Source organism: Podarcis raffonei, chromosome Z (genome assembly GCF_027172205.1).
Source record: "Podarcis raffonei isolate rPodRaf1 chromosome Z, rPodRaf1.pri, whole genome shotgun sequence".
Classification (NCBI taxonomy): Eukaryota; Metazoa; Chordata; class Lepidosauria; order Squamata; family Lacertidae; genus Podarcis; species Podarcis raffonei.
In genome coordinates this window covers 29,285,321-29,308,564 of record NC_070621.1, presented here as the reverse complement: position 1 = coordinate 29,308,564, position 23,244 = coordinate 29,285,321, and the positions used below count along the sequence as shown (strand labels likewise).

At 45.0% G+C, this 23,244-nt stretch overlaps 1 protein-coding gene and 1 non-coding gene across 2 annotated transcripts; both read left to right on the top strand.

Moving 5' to 3' along the window:
• Window positions 1–4,416: 4,416 nt before the first annotated feature.
• On the top strand, window positions 4,417–22,071 carry LOC128406152 (syntaxin-1A-like). Its single transcript, XM_053373172.1, has 2 exons — window positions 4,417–6,261; window positions 21,254–22,071. The coding sequence occupies exon 1, from the start codon at window positions 4,668–4,670 to the stop codon at window positions 5,565–5,567; it is 900 nt and encodes a 299-aa protein (XP_053229147.1). The 5' UTR covers window positions 4,417–4,667; the 3' UTR covers window positions 5,568–6,261; window positions 21,254–22,071.
• Window positions 21,667–21,830, top strand: LOC128407066 (U1 spliceosomal RNA). The gene has a single exon (XR_008328714.1). It is a non-coding gene; the product is annotated as a U1 spliceosomal RNA (small nuclear RNA).
• Window positions 22,072–23,244: the final 1,173 nt, after the last annotated feature.

Below are 23,244 nucleotides of genomic sequence, written 5' to 3'. Positions count from 1 at the left end.
GTGCTGGTTTTAAGCAAACAATTCTGCCCACACCTGACTCCCCCCCCCTAAAAATGACATAGTAATTTCATCCCTGTCACTCCTGAGTGATCACCTGGTTATTGGGAGATGTTTTTCCAAGATGCATTAGCAGCTCTGAGAAGAGTATTTCAATGGAGGAGGTAGCATTATAAAAGGATCTTGGCTGTACTCATTACAGTTTCATCTGAAGCACTCAGACTCTTCCTTTGTATAAATTCATCATCTTTCACTGTTAAAAAAAAACTTCCAGCTATCATTAGAACCATTTAAATAATCATATCAATAATTTACCATCAATAGGTTTTCATTTCAAATTACAGTTTTGTTACCGCTGCTAAAATCCGATTACAAAAGTAGCGGGAGTTCTGCTGCTTCCTACCCAGAATTTTAATAACAACTTATCCCCCCCCCTACCTCATAACACTTGGTTTTATCCAACTAAGTCCTATGAAGCACTGACCCACTGAAATCAATGGCTGCAACTAATTTGCCCGTTGATTTCAATGGGTCGACTCTGCACAGCTCTCAGTTGAATGCAACTGTATGTTTCAGCAGATTATCTGCTGAAGTGAGGTAAATCTGGAATACAATGCAACTGAGTTCAGTTTTGACCTCCATAGTGCTTTGTGATGACCCCAACATGCTTTCCTAACAACAACAACCTGTAGAGGAAAATGACATCTTGCGCTGTGATAATTGAGCATCAACAATGCTTAAGAAAAGAAACTGTAGACCACAAAAAATTCAGTTCCTTGGTTAAAGAGTAAGCACAGGAAATCCGCCAACGTTCTATTCTGGGGCTTTTGTGTGTACTCTGGAAATGCATGAGTGTTGATTGTTACTTGGGAGGGACCATTGTGTACTTTTAGATAGGTAAATGCAAAATATTCAAAAGAATAACTTAACTCCTGCCACATGGAATGATTTCAGATGGAAAAGGTAAGTTGGCTCTCTGACTGGACTCAGGGCTTTATGTGTTTTAATGTATCTTCTTGCACATGGCTGATGAATTTTTCTGAGGGCTGTTTTTTTTATTTATTCATGACCTTCTGCATTCAAAGCAGATGCTCTACCACTGACCTACAGCCCTCCCCATGTAGGAGCTATAAAGTTCTTCTTTTGTGGGCTGGGATTTGGAGCAACAATAACTGGCTGTTCTGTGTTTGGGGGCATTTCTTAGTTCTTACTCCCTGGTACACCTCTGAAAGTAGCCTTGGCATCAAGCTACAGTGGGAAACGCAGACACAGGAAGCTGCTTTAAACTGAGTCAGACCATTGGCCTGTCTAACCTGGTATTGCCTACAAGCAGGGATGGCAACCTGTGGCCTTTCAGATGAATGTTGGACTACAATTCCCATCAGCCTCTCTCAGCATGGCCAGTGATAAGGGATGATGGGAGTTGTAGTCCAACAACACATGGGGTGCCACATGTTCCCCATCCCTCATCTACACTGAATAGCAGTGGCTCTCCAAGCTTTCAGACCAAGTCTTTCAAGACCAGGTATTGAATCTGGAACCTTTTGCATGCAAAGCAGGTGCTTGACTACTGAACTCCAGCTGTTCCCTAAGCTGACTTGCCCAACACCACCAAGCAGAGGTGGCACTTGAGTCCATGTCTGTCAGGATCAGATCCACCACATGAAGCTCATTTTATAATGAGGAATCAAATCTTATGAAAATCTCAATTCCAAGCTTTTCTGCACAGGTCATTTTAAATTTCTGTCTTGCTGCTTGAACTCAACAAGAAGCAAATAATTTTTGTTCCAGTTCTACTAAGAATGGAAACAATTATTGGATATCATGTGCATTATCACACACATTTTTATGTGTATGATTACACACATTATTATCAGAGGCTGTTCTTTTTTACCTGCCGTCCATTCATTGAGTATTCCTGAGATATTGAAAGATCAGTTGCAAAGCTTGGAGAATGGAAATGGTTTATGTATTTGGGTTGTGCACTGGATTCAAATGAGGTCCATATCCTGGACCATATTGGGTTCATTTGGAAGAATGTGGGTTGCAGTTGAGTTGGGCTGGGGTAGCTCAGAACGATCTGGGGATAGTCAGGAGGTGTGGTGTCAAGCATGAAGAAGGAGAAACCAGAAAAGGAGGGATCTACCTGGTGGCCACATACGATACAATAATCTTTATTGCCATTGTCCCATACAGAACAACGAAATTGAAAAAATCTACACCAGACATTCAAAAGCCAACAAGCCTGCTATCCAAGCTATCCCAGCCTGGTTAGCCCCCTAAAAACTCTGATACTCCATAATTAAATACAATATACACCCATAGAGAAGATGACAGATGTAGGTATAGGTGGATACCTTCACCTTCCAAACTCTCCTTTTTCCTCCCAGGCCTCCCCACTCCTGAAGCAGCACTGTGCAGGATCAGATCCTCCCACTTACCAGTTGGGAATCTCTGACCCTGCATGTTTCCAGTTGCTGGTTGCTGCTCATTTCATGTGTACTCTTTTCGAGAGGGGAGGAAAAGGAGGTGTAGCATCTCCTCCTTCCCCTCCTGATTATGTGTTAAAAAAGGGTTTCAAAAACCCTTATCCTTGCCTCCTGGATATTTTGTTGGACACAATCCTACTGTCATTGGAAGGGCATCTGAGGGGCAATAGGATAGACTGGACCTTCCTCTGAATGAAGAGAGCAGAGCTGATTATTGATGCCCCGTGGAACTGGTAGGGTGGAAGGCAGGGAGGTCAAGAGTAGATTGAGCCAGAGCCGGTGACAGGTGGAGTCAACTCATTCTATCTTTCCCGCTCATTCTCCTCCCTGCTGAGTTCTACAAGTTCTACACAGAGGAGGTTGACAGGCAGTTCCAGGCTGGTGGGAGCTGGCTGAGGGCAGACTGAGGTTGCTGGGGCAGTGTCCTGTTCCCCTAGTTGCCCTTTGCCCCGTGAGTGCAAAAATCTGGACTGCACTTGCCATTTCCCTGTCTGTGATCTGATTGTGCCAACAGCAAAAAGGGGTGTTGGGGGGCATGGACTGAGGGAGGTTTTAGATCATGAAATGGTACATAGTTGGAAGGGACCCTGAGTATCATGTAGTCCAACCCACTTCCAAGCTCCAAAGCCTTCCCATTCCCCCAGCATGCCCCCCAAAATTGGGGGAGAAAGTACAGGAAGTGACTGTTTTAGGTGTGTGTACAACTGCACCCAAAAACATCACAAAAAGGGACGGGAACAGAATGGGGTGTTTGCAGGCTTTTTCAATGGTGTTTCAAATATTCACAATTTCTTGTAAACACACGGTGCCTTGGAATGCAAACCCCACATAAACAGGGAGATGCCTGTACACTAGATGGGGGGAGTGGGAATTGGAAGGGAAAAAGCAGGGATGGAATTGTGTGTGGAGGGGCCTATAAAAGCACCTTCAGGCTTAGGATTTGTCAGCCCCATCACTGATTCTCCCACCCTCAACCCTGTAACATTATTTTTTGTTTACAGTGGTACCTTGGGTTACATACGCTTCAGGTTACATACGCTTCAGGTTACACACTCCGCTAACCCAGAAATAGTGCTTCAGATTAAGAACTTTGCTTCAGGATAAGAACAGAAATCTTGCTCCGGCGGCGCGGCAGCAGCAGGAGGCCCCATTAGCTAAAGCGGTGCTTCAGGTTAAGAACAGTTTCAGGTTAAGAACAGACCTCCGGAACAAATTAAGTACTTAACCCAAGGTACCATTGTATTGTTAAATTTTTGTTACTGCTCAAATTATGCTGTTATTACACAAGACAAAAAAATCCTTCAAAATTATTTAGGAACAGAAAGTTGTAAGAACATAAGAGCTTGCTGGCTTGGGCCAGTAGCCCACCTTGTCCACCATCCTGTTCTCACAGTGGCCAACCAGTTGCCTCTGGAACACCCACAAGCAATGACCTGAGCACAACAGCACTCTCCCCTTCTGGGGTTTCCAGGAACTGGTATTCAGAGGCATACTGCCCCCAACAGTGGAGGCAGAACATAGCCAGTAGGGTTAGTAACCAGAAGGAGAAACAGGGAAGAGAGGGAGGGAGGGAGGGAGGGAGGGAGGGAGGGAGGGAGGGAGGGAGGAAGGAAGGAAGGAAGGAAGGAAGGAAGGAAGGAAGGAAGGAAGGAAGGAAGGATTCTGTGACTGCAGAATGCAGAACCATGGAATGCATGCACAACCTCCATTCTTTAATGGCACTCATTTTAATTCAGGTCCAATTTGCACCTGGTTTTGACTCAGTAGTTTGAAAGCTGCTGCAGGGTCACCTTCAAAGTCAGCTGAGTCTGGCTTGAAACATTCCCCCTGCCTACCTGCCCCCTTTCACATTTCCCCATGACTGCACTCAGCAATGTGCAGCTGACGCTGTATCATTGGGCTATGTGCCACCCACCCCTGGCATGGAATCTAGTCTAGCCGGTTTGCATTAGCCATGTGATGTAGAGTAAACTCTGGTTTAGAAGCTTATTGCCTCAGTCAATATTTGCAATCGCTTTAGGGAGGGAAGTTTTCTTTTACTCTCTCTATCTCTCTCTCTTTAAAACAGCTTTGACTGACGCAAAAGTCCCCAAGCCCCCTCAAAATCTCCGTAAATGCTGATGGGTGTGCCTCACTCACCTCCTCTTCCACAGATGTTTCCGGCTTTGAGAAGAGCTGAAAATGAAGGACAGGTTAGAGGAGCTCAGGAACAGAGTGAACGAAGACGGGGACTCTCTGGATCTAGATGACACTCTCTCCTTTGACAACCCTATTTTCCAAGAGGAAGAGGGCAATCCCATGAATAAGGTTTTCCAGGAGATAACCAGTCTCTCCTTGGCACTGAATAAGCTGGAAGAGTTATCTGAGAACATTGACAAGAAGCAGCAGCAGGTGCTTTGCTGCACTACTGAGGAAAGCATTTGCAGAGAGAAAAAAGAGCTGAGTGCAATCAAAGACTCTTTCACCCAGGAGGCCAAAACCCTGCAGCCGAGGCTCAACAGCATCCAAGAGGCTCTCACCAGGGACAGCAAGCAGTGGCTGGCCATTAGCCGCATACGCCACATCCAGCTCTCAGCACTTGTTGGCCGCTACCGTGACATCATTGCCCACCACTACGCCAAGGAGACACAATATGTGGAGAAGCTGAAGGAACAGATCAGGAGGCAAACGGAACTGGCTGGCTTGGATCTCCAGGAAGAGGACATCAAGCAGATGGTGGAGAGTCCTGTGGTGCCACGCATCGTAGGCCAAGACTTGGAAGTGCTCAAAGCCAAGCAGCATCTGGCCTTGGCGCAGGTGCGCCACCAGCAGCTGCTGGACTTGGAAGCGCAGATTGGTGAGTTGCACGCTCTCTTCCTGCACCTGGAGATCCTGGTTGCAGAGCAGCAGGAGACCATCAACAGCATCGAGTACAATGTCCTGCATACCCTTGATTACATCTCTCAGTCGAACGAGGAGGTCAAGAAAGCCCTCAAATATGAGCGGCAGTCACGGTTATCTGCTGCGTTGTCTGCAGTGCTGGGCCTCTGCGCTTGCTGCACATGCCTTTCGTGTATGGCGACTCCGAGTGTGATGAGCTGAATAAAGAAGTGTGGGCACACAGACATTTTTTCCTAGACTTAAAGGCTACCACTGGTGACTAATGATAGCACTCTGGAACATTGGATGTGCATGTCATTGCAGGTCAGTCCTGGATAGTTGCTTGGGGTGGATGGAAGCATTTGCAAGGCAACCAAATGCATCTTCACCCCCCTTTGCTTATGGATTTCGCCAAGTTTTTTTGTTCTGTTCTTAAGAGCATGAAAAGAGGCCTGCTGTGGATGCTTTTTCTGGCCAGCATCCTGTCTCCAGCCCCGCACAGCTAAATGCTTCAGGGAAGCAGACAGGCATGACGTGAAGCTGATGCAACAACAATGAAAAGGCATTCATTTCTTCAACTATGTCTGTAGGAACATAGAAACCTGTCTTCTACTGAGTTTGACCATGGGTCCATCTAGCTTCACAATGACTATGTTGACTGGCAGGGGCTCTCCAGGATTTCAGGCAGGGTTCTCTCCCAGTCCTATCTGGAGATGCTGGGGATTGAAGATGGGACCTTCTGCATGCAAAGCAGGTGCTCTACTACTAAGCTGCAGTCCTTTCCCAAACAGCTCTACTGTCTCCCAGTTAAGAGGAGTTAAAACCCAGAAAGGCAGTAGAGGTCAAACCAGCCCAGAGGCCAAATCTTCTGATGAACAACACTTGAATCATAATCCCAAACGCATCTGAAAAGAAGGTACTTCTGCATATCCTCATAACACTCTCTTCTTTTCCATGTTTTCTGTGTTCCAAATGGAGACTTTGGAAATGTAGGGCTGGCCCAGTAATGCAGCAGGAGGCTTAAGTGACCTGCCAGGAAGGGGGATTAGAGGAAGGCAGGAATCAGTGCGGCAAGAGTATTAACCCTATCTTGGGGTGGGGGTTGGTGGAGATTGCACATTTGCAGTTTGCTCCGCTTTTCTTGGGCTGGCACTGTGAAAACAGGTTTTGTGGCATCTCTCAACTCTGCTGAAGTCTAGCTTCAGTGAAACTGGAGATTACTGAAATATGCATAGCTCAAAAGAAAGTTGTAGAATGCCATAATTCACCCCCACACAACATCTTCCTTCCTCATTTTTTGCATAACAGAGTTGCCACAAATTCTCCTGATGTGTCCATGGTTAGAATGCATTACCATCAGTGGATGCCCCTTGGACAAGTGACTCCCCCCTCACCAGGAGGGTATTCTCAGTGGGCCCTGCTGCTAGGGCATGTGGCCCATGGTACTAGCCCTGATCCCCATAAAAAGAAAGTGAGGGATCCCCCCCCGCCCCACCTGTAAGACGAGGTCATTGCAACATTTTGAACAAAGAAGAAAACCAAAAACATCGTTTGGTTTACTGGCTTTATTTCCTAGATGCTTAAATTGATCATGTGTTTTACATCCTGGCTCCATTCAGTTACGATTTCAAATGGCTTCTGGTTGGTGTAATTTGGAATAACCTACAGTATGAATTAAGGGTGTTAATGTTTACATAAGAAGGCAACGTGTGCATGCATGTAATGTATCTATGTATATCTATGTACTTGTATACATGCACATTACATATGTATTAATATGCATGTGTATATAAATTTGTATAAAATTATCTTACACAATTACGCAGGTCTTCATACTTTTATAAGGTGTGTGGGGGGGGAGGGGGGCTTAGAGGAAAAGCCATAGGTCAGTGGCAGGGCACAAGCCTTGCTTGTAGAATGTCCCTGGTTCATTCCATGCCATCTCCAATTAAAAAATGAGCAAGCAGTGTGCGATGGAAAAAGACCTTTCTCTCTGCCTGAGATGCTGAAGAGCTGCTGTCAGCCAGTGTAAACAATACCAGACAAATGGTCTGTCTTAAGGCAGCTTCCTATGTGCTTTCCAGGAGTCTAAAATAGTTTTCTCCACCTGCAGTCTGAAGCGGCAAATATATTACTCTCCTTATTAACCAGTTTTATGCACCACCCTTCATAATGTCAGCAATCCTAGGGCTTTCCCCCAAATATAATTCAACTCAATTGTCTACAAATTTGTTGCTTTAAAAGGGGGTGGGGAGGAAAGGTGAAGTTAGAGTCTTTTCTTGTATTTCTGCACAATAGTGAATAGGTGAGATATGAAGTTTTGTTTTTCTGAACTGGGATTCAGATTCAGACCCAGTCTCGATGGTCAGCTTCCAATGAACTCCAGGATGAAAAAGAGCCACCTCCCCCAAGGGGCCATATTGGGGTCTAAACAGAATTTTGCGGTTGGTGCACATTCATATATTTTAATGAATTTATTATTGCACTTAATATCCAGCTTCTCCTCCAAGGAGCTCAAGGTGGCATACATAGTGCTCCTCCTCTCCATTTTACCCTCTTAACAACCCTGTGAGGTAGGTTAGGCCGAGAAAAGGTGACTAGCCCAAAGTCACCCAGTGAGCTTCACGGCAAGGTCACTCTAACCATTACACACCATTGCCCCTCTCTATAAACAGGAGGGTTGGGGAGGGGAGGCTTACTAAGAGGAGAGCGTGTTCTGCAGCCTGGGCCAACCAGAGACATTTTGCTGTCTGAGAGGACATCATCATTCAGCATGTGGAAGCTGACCACACTGTTTTACAAAACAGCATCCCATAATGTTTGGGAATTTTTAGTTTACAGAAAAGGTGTCTGAGAGGCGACATGATAGAAGTTTATAAAATTATGCGTGGCCTTGAGAAAGTGGAAAAGTTTTTGTCTCACTCTCTTAACACTAAAACTCAAGGACTTGCGGTGAAGTGGAATGTAGGAATGTAGGAAGACAGATGGATACCAACAATTTCAAAAAAATTTTGCCCGTTTGTTTTTTTAAACGAACAAAATTGTTTTAGGTTATGAAAGAAGATGATTGTTTTCCTCAGATGCAAGCACTTAATGCTAACTCTCTGAAATCAAATGGAAATATGAAAAAGGTGACTGAGTGGAAATTGAGGTTTGGACAAGTGAATGCCAGTATTTCTTTTTTAAAACAGGTTTGGTACAAAGCACAGGGTTCAAACAGCACTGCTATCTTGAAGACACAGAAGTACAGCTGCAAATAGTCAGAGGCAATTTTTCTGTGTTTCACTGTCCACTATGTTAATATGACACTCAAGGCTAAACTCCCAGTATTAATAATAATACTAATACAGATGGTAGGTGGGTTCGTGTGCCTGATAAATATAAACAGATTCTGCTTTGGATAAATATAAACAGATTCTGCTTTTAATTAGTATGTATGTGTAAGCCGCTGCAAAGTCAGATCTGCAAGAACAGAACACAAGAACTGGATATGCATTCAGCAAGCTGGGGAGAATATCAGCTTTCATTTACTCCCTGGCCTGGCCCCAAATTCTAGTCCTCATGTCTGCAATGGGAAACCTAGTAAAATCTCAGAAGCAATGATTGCTGGGGGGGGGGAGCGGTTGTTGGAGTGCAGCTGTTATGCAAGACAGCCTGTGATTGGCACCTCAGACTCCTCCACAGCACCATGTCCAAACAGAGTTAGAGTTGAAATAGTCAAATATACCTGTTTTGCAAAATATATCCAGCACGTAGTATTCTCTTACCTTTGGGGCAGAATTTGAGGCTGCCTCACTGTAGGATTCAGACTTTTTGTTTTCGTTTTGTTGCCGATAGGCACAGTTCCTTTCATACCCTCCGACATTTCACAAGTGAAAATAATGAAAATCTTGCAATACTGCTATTCTTAAACTGAGAATTGCTGCTTGAATCCAACCCGATCTGCATGACCGGATGCCTCCACAGACCTGACCATCTCTTTACCACATTGGTGTGTCAGGGGTAGACAACCTTGTTCGCTCCAAGGGCCAGATCCTTACCCGGATCAGCCTCAAGGACCAAATCTAATGTCCCAACGGCATCGGGTGATTTGATGCTTTGAAGTCCTCAAAACACCTCACAGGCAGCAAGGCGCTGCTATAGCAAGGGGGGGGGGAACCACTTGTTTTAGCAGCAGTTTCAATGCAAACCCTTTCCTGATTCATTGAATCCTGCTGAACTGAATCAGAGTATGCATGTCAAATCCCACTGCATGCAGGGAACCTGCTCACGCAGCCAAACTGAGCAGGATTTAGCCTTTCATCAGCTGACAAGTGGGTGCATCTGTTAAAGCCTGTTACTGTATTGTTTTCTCATGACAGTCCATGTGGCCTGCACAGCCAATGCGGAATTGATTCCCACCCCCACCCATCAGTTGGCAGGGGCAGACCTTGGTAATATGGCATCCTGTGTGAGGCCAAAATTTGACACCCAGCCCTCACGCCACCTTCCCAAAGGCGGATAAGGGAGGCACCGCGCTTTGGGAAGGGAGGCAGAAGCTCTGGCAGGGTCCTAAGAGACTTCCTTCCTCCTTCCCAAAGCTGGGCAAATGCTACTAGGGTTTGGGAAGGAAGAATGAGGACTCTAGGACCTTGTTAGAGCCCTCACATCTCCTTTCTGAAGCTTACTAGGCTTTGGGAGGGAGACTTGGCCCCTGCGCCCTGTGTGGGGAAACTAGTTGCACTGCCCTAAATCTGCCTCTGCAGATGGCATTATTGAGTGGTGTTTGCTGATGGACAGGTGGATGAGGTTGGTGGAAAATGGACTTGTGGGCCAAAGTGGGCTCCCTGGCAGGCAAAGATGGGCCCATGCATTGTAGGTATCGAGTGCATGTCCATCATGCTCACATAGCCATGCTTACAGCCTTTCCCTCCATAGCAGGCTATTTGCCCTGTATGGGGAAAACCCACATAACTGTACCAGAGTGAAATGTACTTCTCCTGATCATGCTACTTTTACTTTTTTCTCTCCCCGCTAGGCACTATTCATTGTAATAAAAAGTAGCCCACAAGGCTTTGGAATGGCTCATTATCAGAAGGAGAGTAGCGGCCACAGAGCTGTGAATACTCCATACTTTGTAAAGGCAGCTTCATGCTGTGGAAATGCTTTTCTATATAAATTAACTTGTTTACAAATTGGACACACACAATTCGGCACACTGGAGGAAGCCATATTAAAAAGGATTAAGCTCAACAGTCCAGGGAATTTATAACCGGCTTGGCAGCCCTGAGTATATTTCATTGAGACAGCCTTCTCAGCTGAATAAATACTATAAGAAAGGTGGTTTTTTTTGTTTTTGTTTTTTACAGGAGACTCTCAAATCCTTTCTTGACATTTAGAACAGCATATCATGATTTGGTAATGTAATCTTCCGACAGAGACACCTCCAAGGGAAATAAATTTGCTTAACTCACTTAACAAATGTGGAATGGGGAGTTCTGCTTGACAATTCTTGCTGTAGTTCAAGGATGGAATCTGACTTGTAAAATGAGAGGCACCACGGTTTCTCTCTCCCTATAATACTGTTGTGAGGTGGCTTTTTGGGGGAGTAGCGTGTGTGCCTGAGCCCCCTTCTATGTCTTGGATCAAGCATGAATTTAATTCCTGGAATAGCTCGCTTCCTAGTGAGGTAATGGCCCACGTATGGGTCATTAAGGTAACAAATGAAGTGCCTCACATGGGTGGCCCTCAACTCCCTCAACTTGCTGGTAATTAGAAAGGCAAAGCCCAGAGTTGAGTTGGTGTGTGTGTAGTAGAAGCAAGAATCAGGCTGGGCAGCTGAGAGACAGAGCCATGCTGGATCTCTGCCAGAATCCAAGGTTGTGGCAATAGGAGAAACAAGACACTCTTAGGATGTTAATGCTGTGAGCCCCTCCGTCGAAGGTTCAGCTTGTATATATGTGTAAATAAACCACATATCTGAAAGACACTGCGGTCTCTGCTGTCCCTCATTCTGAGGAAACTGAACCCTGAGTAAGCGCTTGGAATCCTTGGAATGTTGCACTGCTCAGAGACTGGGATGGTTTGCAACAATACCAATATCTTCAGTGATCTATCTATGCTTTTTGTACTGTACAGCATCTGTACAGTTTTGCTTTGATTTTATCTGTGCTTTTTTGTATTATTATGCTGTTCATCATCTACACTGACTGGCGGTGGCTGTCCAGGCTTTCAGGAAAAGTTATCTCCTCGCCCTACCTAGAGATGCCAGAGACTTAACCTGGGACCTTCTGCATGCAATGCTCTGCCACTGAGCTACAGTCCTTCACTAAATTATCTGGGAAGCTCAGGTCCAGTCACCTGATCTGAAACAGATCTAGGAATGAAGAACACCATCTTAAATGCTGCAGCTTGGTCTTTTGTTACAGTTGTGTGAAAGAGCTTGCCCACATCATTGTATCTGGTGCCAGGATATAGTCTAAGGCTGAAGCTAAGCAGTACTGAATCTGGTCAGTGCCTGGATGGGTGACTGCCTGAGAACCACCTGCACATTGGCTTGGTTTCCACAATGAAAGAAAGGCAGGCTATAAAAGGCAGAAAATACATATGCAATTCTGGGTCAAACTCCCTGGTGATCCCTGGAGAATCAAATGACACAGTTCTTGCAGGGCTGTCTAAACCATTTTGCTGCTTGACGAAGAGGATAAGCCGGTCCCTGCTCCCCAAATTCCATGTATCATGGCCAACTTGACCCAAAGCAGTTGACTCTTTTTTCAGTGATGAATGCAGGGTAGGCCAGGTTGCATATATTGCCCCTGTCCTTTTGCCTCTCCTCAGAATGTGCTACCTCAGCCAGCCACACTGAACACTTCTGCATCAAACTGTAGCTGGAGGATCATAGTTTTGAGTGCTTCCATGTTAAAAACAAAGCAAAGCATATACAAATCAATCTGCTGGTAATACACTAGTTTTCTATGCATGTAAAGGAACATGGGAATATACTCTGGACCAGGAATATACAGCTTGGCCATTCAGTGAAGTTTTGCCTACTCCAATGGGTAGCAGTTCTTCCGCAGAGTCTCAGGCAGAGTTCTCTCACATTAACTGCTATGTTTTTGCAGAATGAGCCAAGTTTTGTGAATTCATTGCTCCACCCACTTTTGCCTGTGGCCCTGCCCACCACTGGCATGTGGCCCCTGGAAGGTTGCCCAGAAGGGAATGTGGCCCCTGGACAATATTCCTCACTCTTGAAGTTATAAAACAATGCCAGAAAGCACACAAGAAATAATGCCAGAAAGTACCCAATCAAACCTAGAAAAATATCAACTTAGTTTCAGAATGTCTGAAAAATTCTTTTGTTACTACTTTCCCTTGTGCTTTGCTTTGTCAACAGGCTTTGATGTGTATAATTTCTCACTCTAACCACAGACCTGGATATTTGTCCACTTAGCTCTTGGGGGAATCTTTTGTCCTTTTTCTACTTGACCTCTGAATAATTTAATTAATTCATCTGCTTTAATTTAATCAGCAAACCAGTATTAATTAAAAGGGAGATGATTCATTGAGACATTCCTTTAATCAGTGTGTAGCCCTAAAAGAAAGAAGCAAACAAAAATTAAACAGCAGCAGTCATCCTGGTCCACCTTAGGGTTTTGGATATGACTCAGGGAGGAGGCAATGTCATTGTTGACCCTAGGGACATCTTTGTATCCTGGAGGAAGTGGTGGGGGAATTTAGCCATTGATAGCCTTATCCTCCACCAATTTGCCTAATCCTCCTTAAAACCATCCAGGTTGGTAGCCATCACTACTTCTTGGTGGAGCAAATTTAAGTACACACAGTGTGAATAAGTGCTACCTGTTGTTTGTCCATAACTTCTCTCCATTCAACTTCATTAGATGATCCTGTTGCAGTCTAGTGTGATGAGAAAGGAGGGAAAAACCCACATTCTGCATACCATGCATAATTTTACACACCTCTATCATTGTCCTGCTGTGAATGCTGAAGACTGCTCCCTACAAGGCCCTTTCCACCTGGCCTAGGGGGTGGGGCCCAGGCTCACCCTGCTCAACTTAAGAGACTCCTGGGAGGGAGGGACATTGCCTGCTGCAAGTGCTGAAGAGCCCAGACTCACTGGAACAAACTCTGGAGTTGGGGCAACCGTTGAAAGTGTTTTTAAAAGTTTTATAATAGTTTTTAATCTGTTGCATTTTATTTTTTGTTTTTGTTTTTGGGGGATGGGGTAAACGTTTAGTTGGGGGGCTGGGGATTATTTTAATTTTAGTAGAACCATAAATTGTGTGGGGGTTTCCATTAGTTTCTACTGTTTTATTGGTTTATTGTATAGTCTTTATAACATATTCTGTTCTGAAGGGGAGAGGGTCAGGGCTGCCTGGGAGTGGGCCTCAGCCAACAGAATGGCTGGGGCAGGTTCCACAGTTTGGGATGCACTGAGACACCCAATCGCAGTGGAGGAGTTACGCTAAGACCAGACCATGTCATTATCGAGGAGGCAGATTTAGTCGTTGTTTGAACACTATCCCTGCCTCCGGGTCTAGTCTTGACCAGAAGGATACTGGAATCAACAAGGGAGACCCACATGATCTTAAGGTGCTGCTTGCAATGCCAGGTCAATGATCCACAAGACCACTGTCATCCACGATTTGATCGCGGGTGGAAGAATTGATCTGGCATGGAGACTTGGTTGGATGAAGCAGATGGGCCTGTCCTTGCTGCTGCTTGTTCACCAGGTTTCTCTTACGCACAGCAAACTAGGTCATACGGGGGGGGGGGAAGGGTTGCAGTGAATTTTAGGAAGTCATTAACTTACACTGGGCGTCCTATTGGGAAGACCCAGTTTTCTGAGTGCATGTTCTGGAAGCTGGGCAATAGGGGAAGTACAGGATTCCTTTTGGTGTACCGACCTCCCCGCTGCACCAAGGATTCCCTGCCTGTTGCAGGTTGTGGCGGATGTTCTCTCAGATATACCTAGTTTGGTTGTTCTAGGGACTTTAACATCCATGCCAATGTGACCTTACAAGGGACTGCTCAGGACTTCGTGGAAAGCATGGCCTCCATGGGGCTGTCCCTGAATAAGTTTGGCCCAACTCATAGTCACAGACATGCCTTAGACCTTTATGGACGTTGGTGATCTGACACTAAGTAAAAGTGAAACAAAAGAAGTGCCATGGTTGGATTACTTCCTGGTACAACTGGACTTCTCCTTGACCCATCGAGCCTACCAAGTGGCGATAGTGACGGTGAAGAGGACTTTCTTCATCGCCTCTATTACATCTGCAGAAAAAAGTAGCAGGAGACTCTTTCAGGTGGTTTGCAATCTAATGGAATCACCTCCACCATCAGGCCCCAAGATCTCCTGCAATGATTTTGCAAAGATTTTTGCAGATAAAATCGCTCAGATTTGGAATGAGGTAGACTGCACCATGGGAGCAGGGGTAGGATGGGAGAGTGCTCAAGTCCTGTCTAGTCAAGTTGCATGGGATCAATTCTAATCTCCTACCTCTGAGGATGTAGACAGGCTGCTTGGATGAGTGAAACCAACCACATGTCTCCTTGATCCTTGCCCATCCTAGCTCATAAAAGTGATCTGGGAAGGGATGGGCAATGGGCTCTGCGGGGTGGTGAATGCTTCCCTCTGTGAGGGAGCCTTCCCAGATCTGCTTAAAGAGGTGGTTATGAAACCACTTCTTAAAAAACCATCTTTGGACCTGGCCAATATGGCCAACTATCGCCCAGTATCAAAACTTCTTGGGTGATTGAGTAGGGGGGTAGCTGAACAACTCCAAACAAACCTGAATGTGGATGATATCCAGCTCTACCTCTAAAAAATCAGAACTGGTGAAGGTCCTGTGTGGGTGCCTGGAGGCAGTTGGAGGATGGTTGGTGGCTAACAGATTGAGGTAGAATCCTGACAAGACAGAAGTATTGTTTTGGGGGGACTGGGGGTGGGTGGGGGTGGGGGACTCCCTGGTCCTGAATGGGGTAACTGTGCCCCTGAAGGAGCAGATGTGCAGCCTGGGAGTCATTTTGGATTCACAGCTGTCCATGGAGGCACAGGTCAATTCTGTGTCCAGGACAGCTGTCTACCAGCTCCACCTGCCCGTAGACTGTCTTACCAGAGTGGTACATGCTCTAGTTATCTCCCACTTGGACGACTGCAATGTGCTCTATGTGGGGCTACCTTTGAAGGTGACTCGGAAACTACAATTAATCCAGAATGCGGAAGCTAGACTGGTGACTGGGAGTGGCTGCCGAGACCACATAACACCGGTCCTGAAAGACCTACCTTGGCTCCTGGTATGTTTCCGAGCATAGTTCAAAGTGTTGATGTTGACCTATAAAACCCTAAATGGCCTTAGCCCAGTCTACCTGAAGAAGCGTCTCCACCCCCATCATTCAGCCTGGACACTGAGGGCCTTCTCGCAGTTCCCTCACTGTGAGAAGTGAAGTTACAGGGAACCAGGCAGAGGGCCTTCTTGGTAGTGGCACCCGCCCTGTGGAACGCCCTCCCTTCAGATGTGAAGGAAATAAGCAACTATCTGACTTTTAGAAGACATCTGAAGGCAGCTCTGTATAGGGAAGTTTTTAATGTTTGATATTTTATCATGTTTTTGATATTCTGTTAGGAGCTGCCCAGAGTGGCTGGGGAAACCCAGCCAGATGGGTGGGGTATAAAATCATCATCATCCTCAACTCCCCTCCCCAATCAAAAATAAGTCCCATAAGTTGTAAACTTTCCTGATGGGGTAAGAAAGCTTCCACTGTCAGAGGCAGTAATGCTTCTGTATACCAGATGCTAGAAACTGCAGGAGGGGAGAGCGCTGACACTGTGTATTTGGGCTTCCCAGAGGCATCTGGTTGGCCATTATGAGAACAGGATGTTGAGCTAGAAAGGCCACTGGAACTTGCTGGAACTCAGTTCCGGTACCTCTCAGGTGGATGCCATTGCCATTCCAAGAGAACAAGGGAGTACCACACCTCTTTTTCTAGATAAATAGCAGTGGCCACAGGGCTAGTCTTATGCAGGAAAGTCTTATGTTCTTATGCTCTAGCCTCTTGATCATTTTGATTGCTCAATTGCTTCATGATATAAAAGAAAAGATATAAAGGAAAAATGTTCAAAGGCACATTATGGCAATTCTGCACTAGATGAACCTTTTTTAAGGGCAGCCTTCTGTGGAGCGCATGGTGGCAGTCCAATTTGGTGTATGTCCACCAGTTATGGAACTCTGTTAGCCTCCTTGCCCAAGATGCCTGCCTTCTCTTTCAGCCATGGGTCTCATACTACAACATCTGATGTGTTCAAAGAGCCAAGAACTTTCATTCTGACTGTACTGGAGGACTCGTTTTAATAACTCCATGCTGAAGTCTGTGAGAGCTGCAATATTTTTGGTATGATTCTTTCACTTCCATTCAAAGCCCTGCTTGGATGTCATTAGCCTTTGTTACATTATCTCCTCTGTCCAGCCTGTCTTGGTGAGTCATTCCACATAGACTAGCAGATCCTTTAATAATTCAGCTCGTTAGGAGATGATATCCAACTGTCCTTTGGAATTGCCTTGAAGACTAAAGAAGAAGAAGAAGAAAGGAAATCTAAGAAACCAAGTTATCCCAGGAGAAGCTATTATCTGCACTGCCCATAAGGTGATGCTAACAGGAAAGGCTGCAATGTGGGGGACAATGACTTCCATTCAGGATTTCTAAAATGTTGAAAAACTTGCTCATGCGGCAGATGGGCAACAGATGCAAATATTAACAAAGCATGGATGGGATTAATTCCTTTTTTCCACATCAACACACCCTGAAAGAGAGTTTCATTTGTGGACATGTCTTGTCCAGACAGGCACTGAGGGAGGCCTAAGGATGGAAGAAGGCATTATTTCCCATTCAGCTCTCTCTATTAATTGCATGCAGCACTGTTTCTGTCCTGCTGCATTTCTCCATCTGCCAAAAACGGTTATTCTTCTCACTGTCCACTGTGGCAATATTGCAGAACCTCTTATCATTGGCCATGCTGCCTGAAGCTGATGGGCGGGCCATATTTCCCCATTCCTGCTGTAAAAAGGTTACAAGGGAGAATTATAGAAGGACAAGAGCCACAGACAAGTGGCTAGAAGGACTTCACAGCAGAACAGGGCTTTGCTTCATTCAACCACTTAATCCCAAATTAAATTTCATAAAAGGCCTGTGGTTGTACTACGGAATAATAATAATAATAAATAAATGCTGATGGTATTCTGGGCACTGCATGCTTTTAGGGCAATGAAGGGAAAAACACAATTTAATCTGTTTAACAGACTGTGTTATTGGATTGGGCACTTTGGGGAGAAGTCCTTTTGCTGTTATTCAGATTCAGAGTGCAATTGGGTGCCAAGAACTACAAACAACACACACACACACAGGCGCCATTGTGGAAGTGTGGCATGGGAGGACTCAAAAGCTTGACCTCCCCCAGGATTCTCCAAGCTCCTTCCCTGAATTTTCAGTTTTTATTACGAAAGAAGAAGTAGAATCCACTTTTACGTCAAGAGAAATAAGGAAGCAAGATCCAGGCCATAGCTCAGTGGTAGACCAGCTACTTCTTATGTGGAAGGCCCCGGGTTCAACCTGCAGGTAAGCCTGGAAGAGACTAGGGCTCAGCACAACCCTCCTCAATCCACCCCATGGCTCCAACCCAGAGACCCCCAGTCAGGCCAACCTGGGGACCACTTAACCTGCCTCAAATCCAGTCCCAAATTAATTTGGAGAGTGCGGCTTATGTTTAATTAGGGTTAAAAACATATGGCTGGGGCATTACATATCCTTCCCCCATTTCTTACCAAGCATGGGGTGGTGGTGTTTTCATTTTGCTGGATGCTCCTGTGGATAAGCTGCTTACGAACGAGCATCTTGTACCCCACAAGATTTCTGCACTGATATTAGGTTGAGGCAACAGGCAGGAAGGAGAGGCAGGTGTCATTGGGGGGAAGTAGGCCCAGATTGGGAAGCAGACCAGGATTGGAGGTGTGGGAAAGGGGCATGTGTTGTAAAAGGCTGCAGTCTGGTGCCAGGCATTATCTGAGCAAGTTGGTCACTCAGAGCTCTTCCTGCCTCGTGTGTGCCTCTTCAGGACTGGAACAGGACAGCAAACAGGACATGCAGGCACAGATGCTTGTTGGAGGAGAAGCCCCAGTTCTTCATTGAGGTTTTGTGGGTTGGGAAGCACAGGGGTCACAGAGGCTGATGCTTTATCTATCTGGGGCTTGCTTTGAAAGTCAGATCAACACATGGTCTCAAGAAACAAAGGAAACACATGCTGGAGGGTGTATGATATGGCTAATTGGACCTTTGTCATTAGCATTACAGACTGTGCTGGAGAGGGAGAGCAGATTGCATTTAGCTCTATGTTTATTTGACTGGTGCCCCCCCACTCCATTGGTGGGATATGTTGGTTTTCTGTAATTTTCCTATGCAAAAATAATTTCCCTAAGAACTATTTTCTTTCCCTTTAGAAAATGTTCACTTTGTTTCATTAAAACCTTGTGGTCTCCAATTATACACCACTCCATATATATCCCCCCCCCAAAAAAAACTTGCTCCAACACCCGGTGTGGCCCACAGGGGTGGGGCTAGCCGCCCGCGGGGGTGCGTCAGCATTGGCTTGTGTCCCAGGGGGGTGCATCAGTGGCAGGAAGTGTCCCATTGGCACACGTCCCAGTGGGGTGCGCCGGTGGCAGGGAGTGTCCCGGGGGGAGGGCAGAGCTCGCAGTGATATCACCCCCCTCAGGGAAGGCACATGGGGCAGCCTGCACCCACCACACCCACCTTGCTCTGCTACTGCCTCACCTTTCTTTTAACTTGTGGAGGGGCTGTGCCATCCCAACCCACTTTTTAGCCACAGCTAAAGTTACAGGAGCAACAAGTTCATTGCTCAGTTGAGATCTGAATGTGGGTTCTACACTTTTCCCAACTACACTTTTCATTTTCAAATAAGTATATTTGCTGAAAGTGCATGTGTGTGTGTGTGCGCGCGCGTGTGTGTGCGTGTATAGAGGACTGGAAACAATTAATTAGAAATTTTCATTAAGTATAATGACACTCTCCAAGAACGCTTTCCAGGCCTTTCCAATCAAGCACAGCCTTGACAAAACTGTTTTTAACCTTGACACTGGAACACAACTGGAGAAATGACTGAAGGCATATATATTCCTCCGAAATGTATTGTTCAATAAGCACAGGATCAAGTGGCCTCTAATTAAATCCAAATAATATGACATTTTGGAGTGGAAAATGTCACTTGGTGAAATAGATATGATCTCACCGTTTGCATTAAGCCAAAACATCCTTGATATAATGTTAGCATTAAAACTTTTTCTTTTTGGAATTTGGAAACGAGGCTACAACCTACTTGTGAGGGATACCTCCTGTTTTCTGTCATTTGTTCCTGATGCATCATATTCCAATTTTCTCCCTGTTTGGAGACATGCCTCCTTAAATTTTGTTAGATACAACTCAATGGAGTTGTCATTCTTCAATGTTCGACTCTGGGTCGGCTCTGCCATTAGACAGAGAGTGGCATCTGCCTCAGGCAGCAGATGCTTTGTGGCTGTAGTGGCAGCCTTCCAACCATTCCTCCTAAGCTTCCTATTAATTCTCCTCTTCAGATCAGAGCTGTGTGTTGGCACATGGCCTGTTGTGTACACTATCCTAGTGCAATGGAGGACGCCCCATTGCCAGTCTTATATCAAGATTTCTGTGCCAATCCAATCAACATATTGCCCTCTGCTTCAGGGAGGAGAATATCCTGGGCCAGCCCTGGTTCAACTCCCTCCCCAGAATCTACAGAAGAGCCTTTCTTCTATCAACCTAAGGTCCTCAACATGATGCCAAATTGCATCAGCTGCAGCCAGGGTGGATAATGATCAGGCATTATGGGAGCTGTAGTCCAACAACTTCTGCAAGGCAACAGGGTATTTATTTATAGCATTTTATGCTCATCCTTTGTCAAATGATCTGAGGGTGAGCTGCGGAAAGCTGCACTAAAAGTTAAATATCTAAAAAGTAAATTTCTAAAAAGTAAATAGCAGGTGCAAGCAGCCTGATCCAGATTGTGACCCTAACTAGGAGTATGAGGATTTAACTCAGGGAAAGGAAACCTGATGCACACTAGAAGTTGCTGAATTCCTTCTCATCATTACTGATCCTTAGTCATATTGTCTGGAGCAGATGGGAGCCTTGGTAGCAAACTTTCCCCAAGAGCTTGGACGAGGAGAAGCAGGTGGAAAAACCCGCCTTTGCTGCAAGAGGTGCCTCTGAAGATTGCTTTTTCAAACTCCCGATAAAGTCAAATGTCAAGGAAGCAAAAGGGGAGCTATTTCAGTATTAGCAATTCTGTATGCAGCTGTTGATGATGAATATGATGTGTGCAATTAGAACAGCACACACTATTTAGTGCTCCACGTTTTGCAAAATGGCTTTCTGTTTGAGTAGGTCCTTTCCCATTTATAATCAGCGACAGCTACCATTCACTGCCAGGAAAGCCTGATTCATTCTGACTCACTGCTGAAGTCCCTGCGCTGCCTTGTGTGTGTGTGTGTGTGTGTGTGTGTCCCCACGTGTGAAGAATAATACAATATTCATGCTCTTTGATGGAGCCAGCGTGTATGTTCCTCGTGGAGGTACAGGCCCTGCCTTTTGAATTACCTGAATAATGGGCTGTGCCTCAAATGTAAACTCAGTGAAACTATTTGGAAGTCACAGTTTGGATAAATCTGGGCCATGCTGTAGTGTTCCCCCAAAAGCCTACTCAAAGTGAATTCTGAAGACTGCATGTTCTTTTTATACAGCTATGCTTGAAATTCTGCTAAGAGTTTTGCACGTACAGGAAAAATACATGCAGGCTACCTCAATATTTTTTTCCTTTCTTTCAGAGAAGAATACAGCTGAGCTGCTTTGAATTAAAAGACAACAACAGCATTCAGCAGGTGGCCCTAGCCTTTCCACAAACCATTAAAGACTAGAGATAAGGAAGAAATTTGGTTCAGATTACACTTAAATATGAGCCCACCTAATCTGCACTTCTGAAAACAATATGTGAGCAAAGTCGTCCTTATGAAATTCGCACTTCTCTGATTTTTTCCAATGCAGTTTGCTAGGGTAAAGTGTACATGTAAGTGCATACATTGATGAAAATAAAATGTATCATATTAAGGGAAACTCCTTGCAATAATGGGTATATTAGGGAAAAAATGCATTATAAATGTGTATATTAGGAGAAATTCATACTAAACTGCAGATGAATTTTCTTGAGGACTTTAAAAAAATATCACAAAATGAAAACTGAATACTTACCTGGCACGGGAGACACCTTTATCATGAAGGAGGTTTTCCCAGGTTGAGGCTCATCCATTGCACTGCAGGTGTGCTAACCACTGTGATTTCCACAAATGCAGGAAACTCAATGGGATAATTTCTGCTAGTGGGGGACTGTGCTCACATTTTCCCCTGGGGGGGGGGAGAAAGACTGGAAAAATGAGAACTGGAAATAATTTGAAATGGACAGGTTTGCCTGTACTTACAAAGAGAGCACAATTAAGGCAGGTCTCTAGCATAGTTATCCCTACCACACAGGAAAAGTAGGAAATGGATTTCATAAAGTGATGTTTTAGTAAACACTGGGGAAGTAGAATATACAATTGCCACAATTCATGTTGAGATATAACTGCATAAGGCAAGAACACTTCCTAGGCCTCTGACATGGCCCTAATCATCATCATCATCATCATCATCATCATCATCATCTACCAGCTGATGTCATAGCCTGAAAGTGGTCAGCTGACCTTGGAGTCCAGTAGAGAGACACTAGGTGCTATAAAATTGAAAATAGGTAGAGTTATTGAAAAAAGGTAAATGAGTAAAACTGTTCATGTGACAACAGTATACATTTAGCAAAAAGAGGTGTGGCTGCACAGAACAAAATACCTTGACTGTCAAAGGCCAATAAAAAGAGTTGTATCTTCAGCAGATGGTGAGAGTTGAACAATGAAGATGCCAGGCACAAGGAAAACACAGGAAAGAGCAAAATACAGAGAGTGGAAAAATAAGTAACAGCAGGTGCACAGAATGTAAATAGTATTTTTTTAAATATCCCAGGTAATGAGCTTTGTATTCTGTCCAAGAATCTGGAGGTATTTTCTTTAACATTTCGAAGGATTGCATAACTCAGTTTTGGGAATAAATATTTACAGTGGTACCTCGGGTTATATACGCTTCAGGTTACAGACTCCACTAAACCAAAAATAGTACCTCGGGTTAAGAACTTTGCTTCAGGATGAGAACAGAAATCATGCTTCAGCGGCGCAGCAGCAGCAGGAGGCCCCATTAGATAAAGTGGTGCTTCAGGTTAAGAACGGACCTCCAGAACGAATTAAGTTCTTAACCTGAAGTACCACTGTATATCCAATTTAGTTGAAATTGCAATGGGCCAGTTCTTGCACTACAAAGTGTTTCTCTTAAACCTGTGACTTCTTAAGTTTAGGTTTTGAAGTGTGTAACTTAGGAAAATAGATCTCTCCCTCCATCTGCCTGAGAAACTTTCCCAATGTTCAGAATGAATTCATCGTGACTCCCACACAGAGCACCAAAGGATCAGGAAAAGCTACTGGTATGCGTCAGAAGGAGCTATTGAGAGCTACTGCACTCCAGATCTATTGTAGTTTATAGCAATGTTTGCCATCTGCCTGGCTGCTTCCTGTGTGTCCTGGAAAAGACAATCATGCTAGCAGTGTCACAATTGCTAGCATTTTAAAGATCTAAATCTGAATGCAGAAAGTTCTGAAGCAAATCAAACAGCTGAGCACCCCTATTGTTACCTGATTCTGCAGAAGTCAAAACTGTGTAGATAGTGTCATACAGTTAAGCC

Excerpts from the sequence above, each read along its gene's own strand:
- LOC128406152 (XM_053373172.1), top strand. The coding sequence starts at position 4,668 with ATGAAGGACAGGTTAGAGGAGCTCAGGAACAGAGTGAACGAAGACGGG.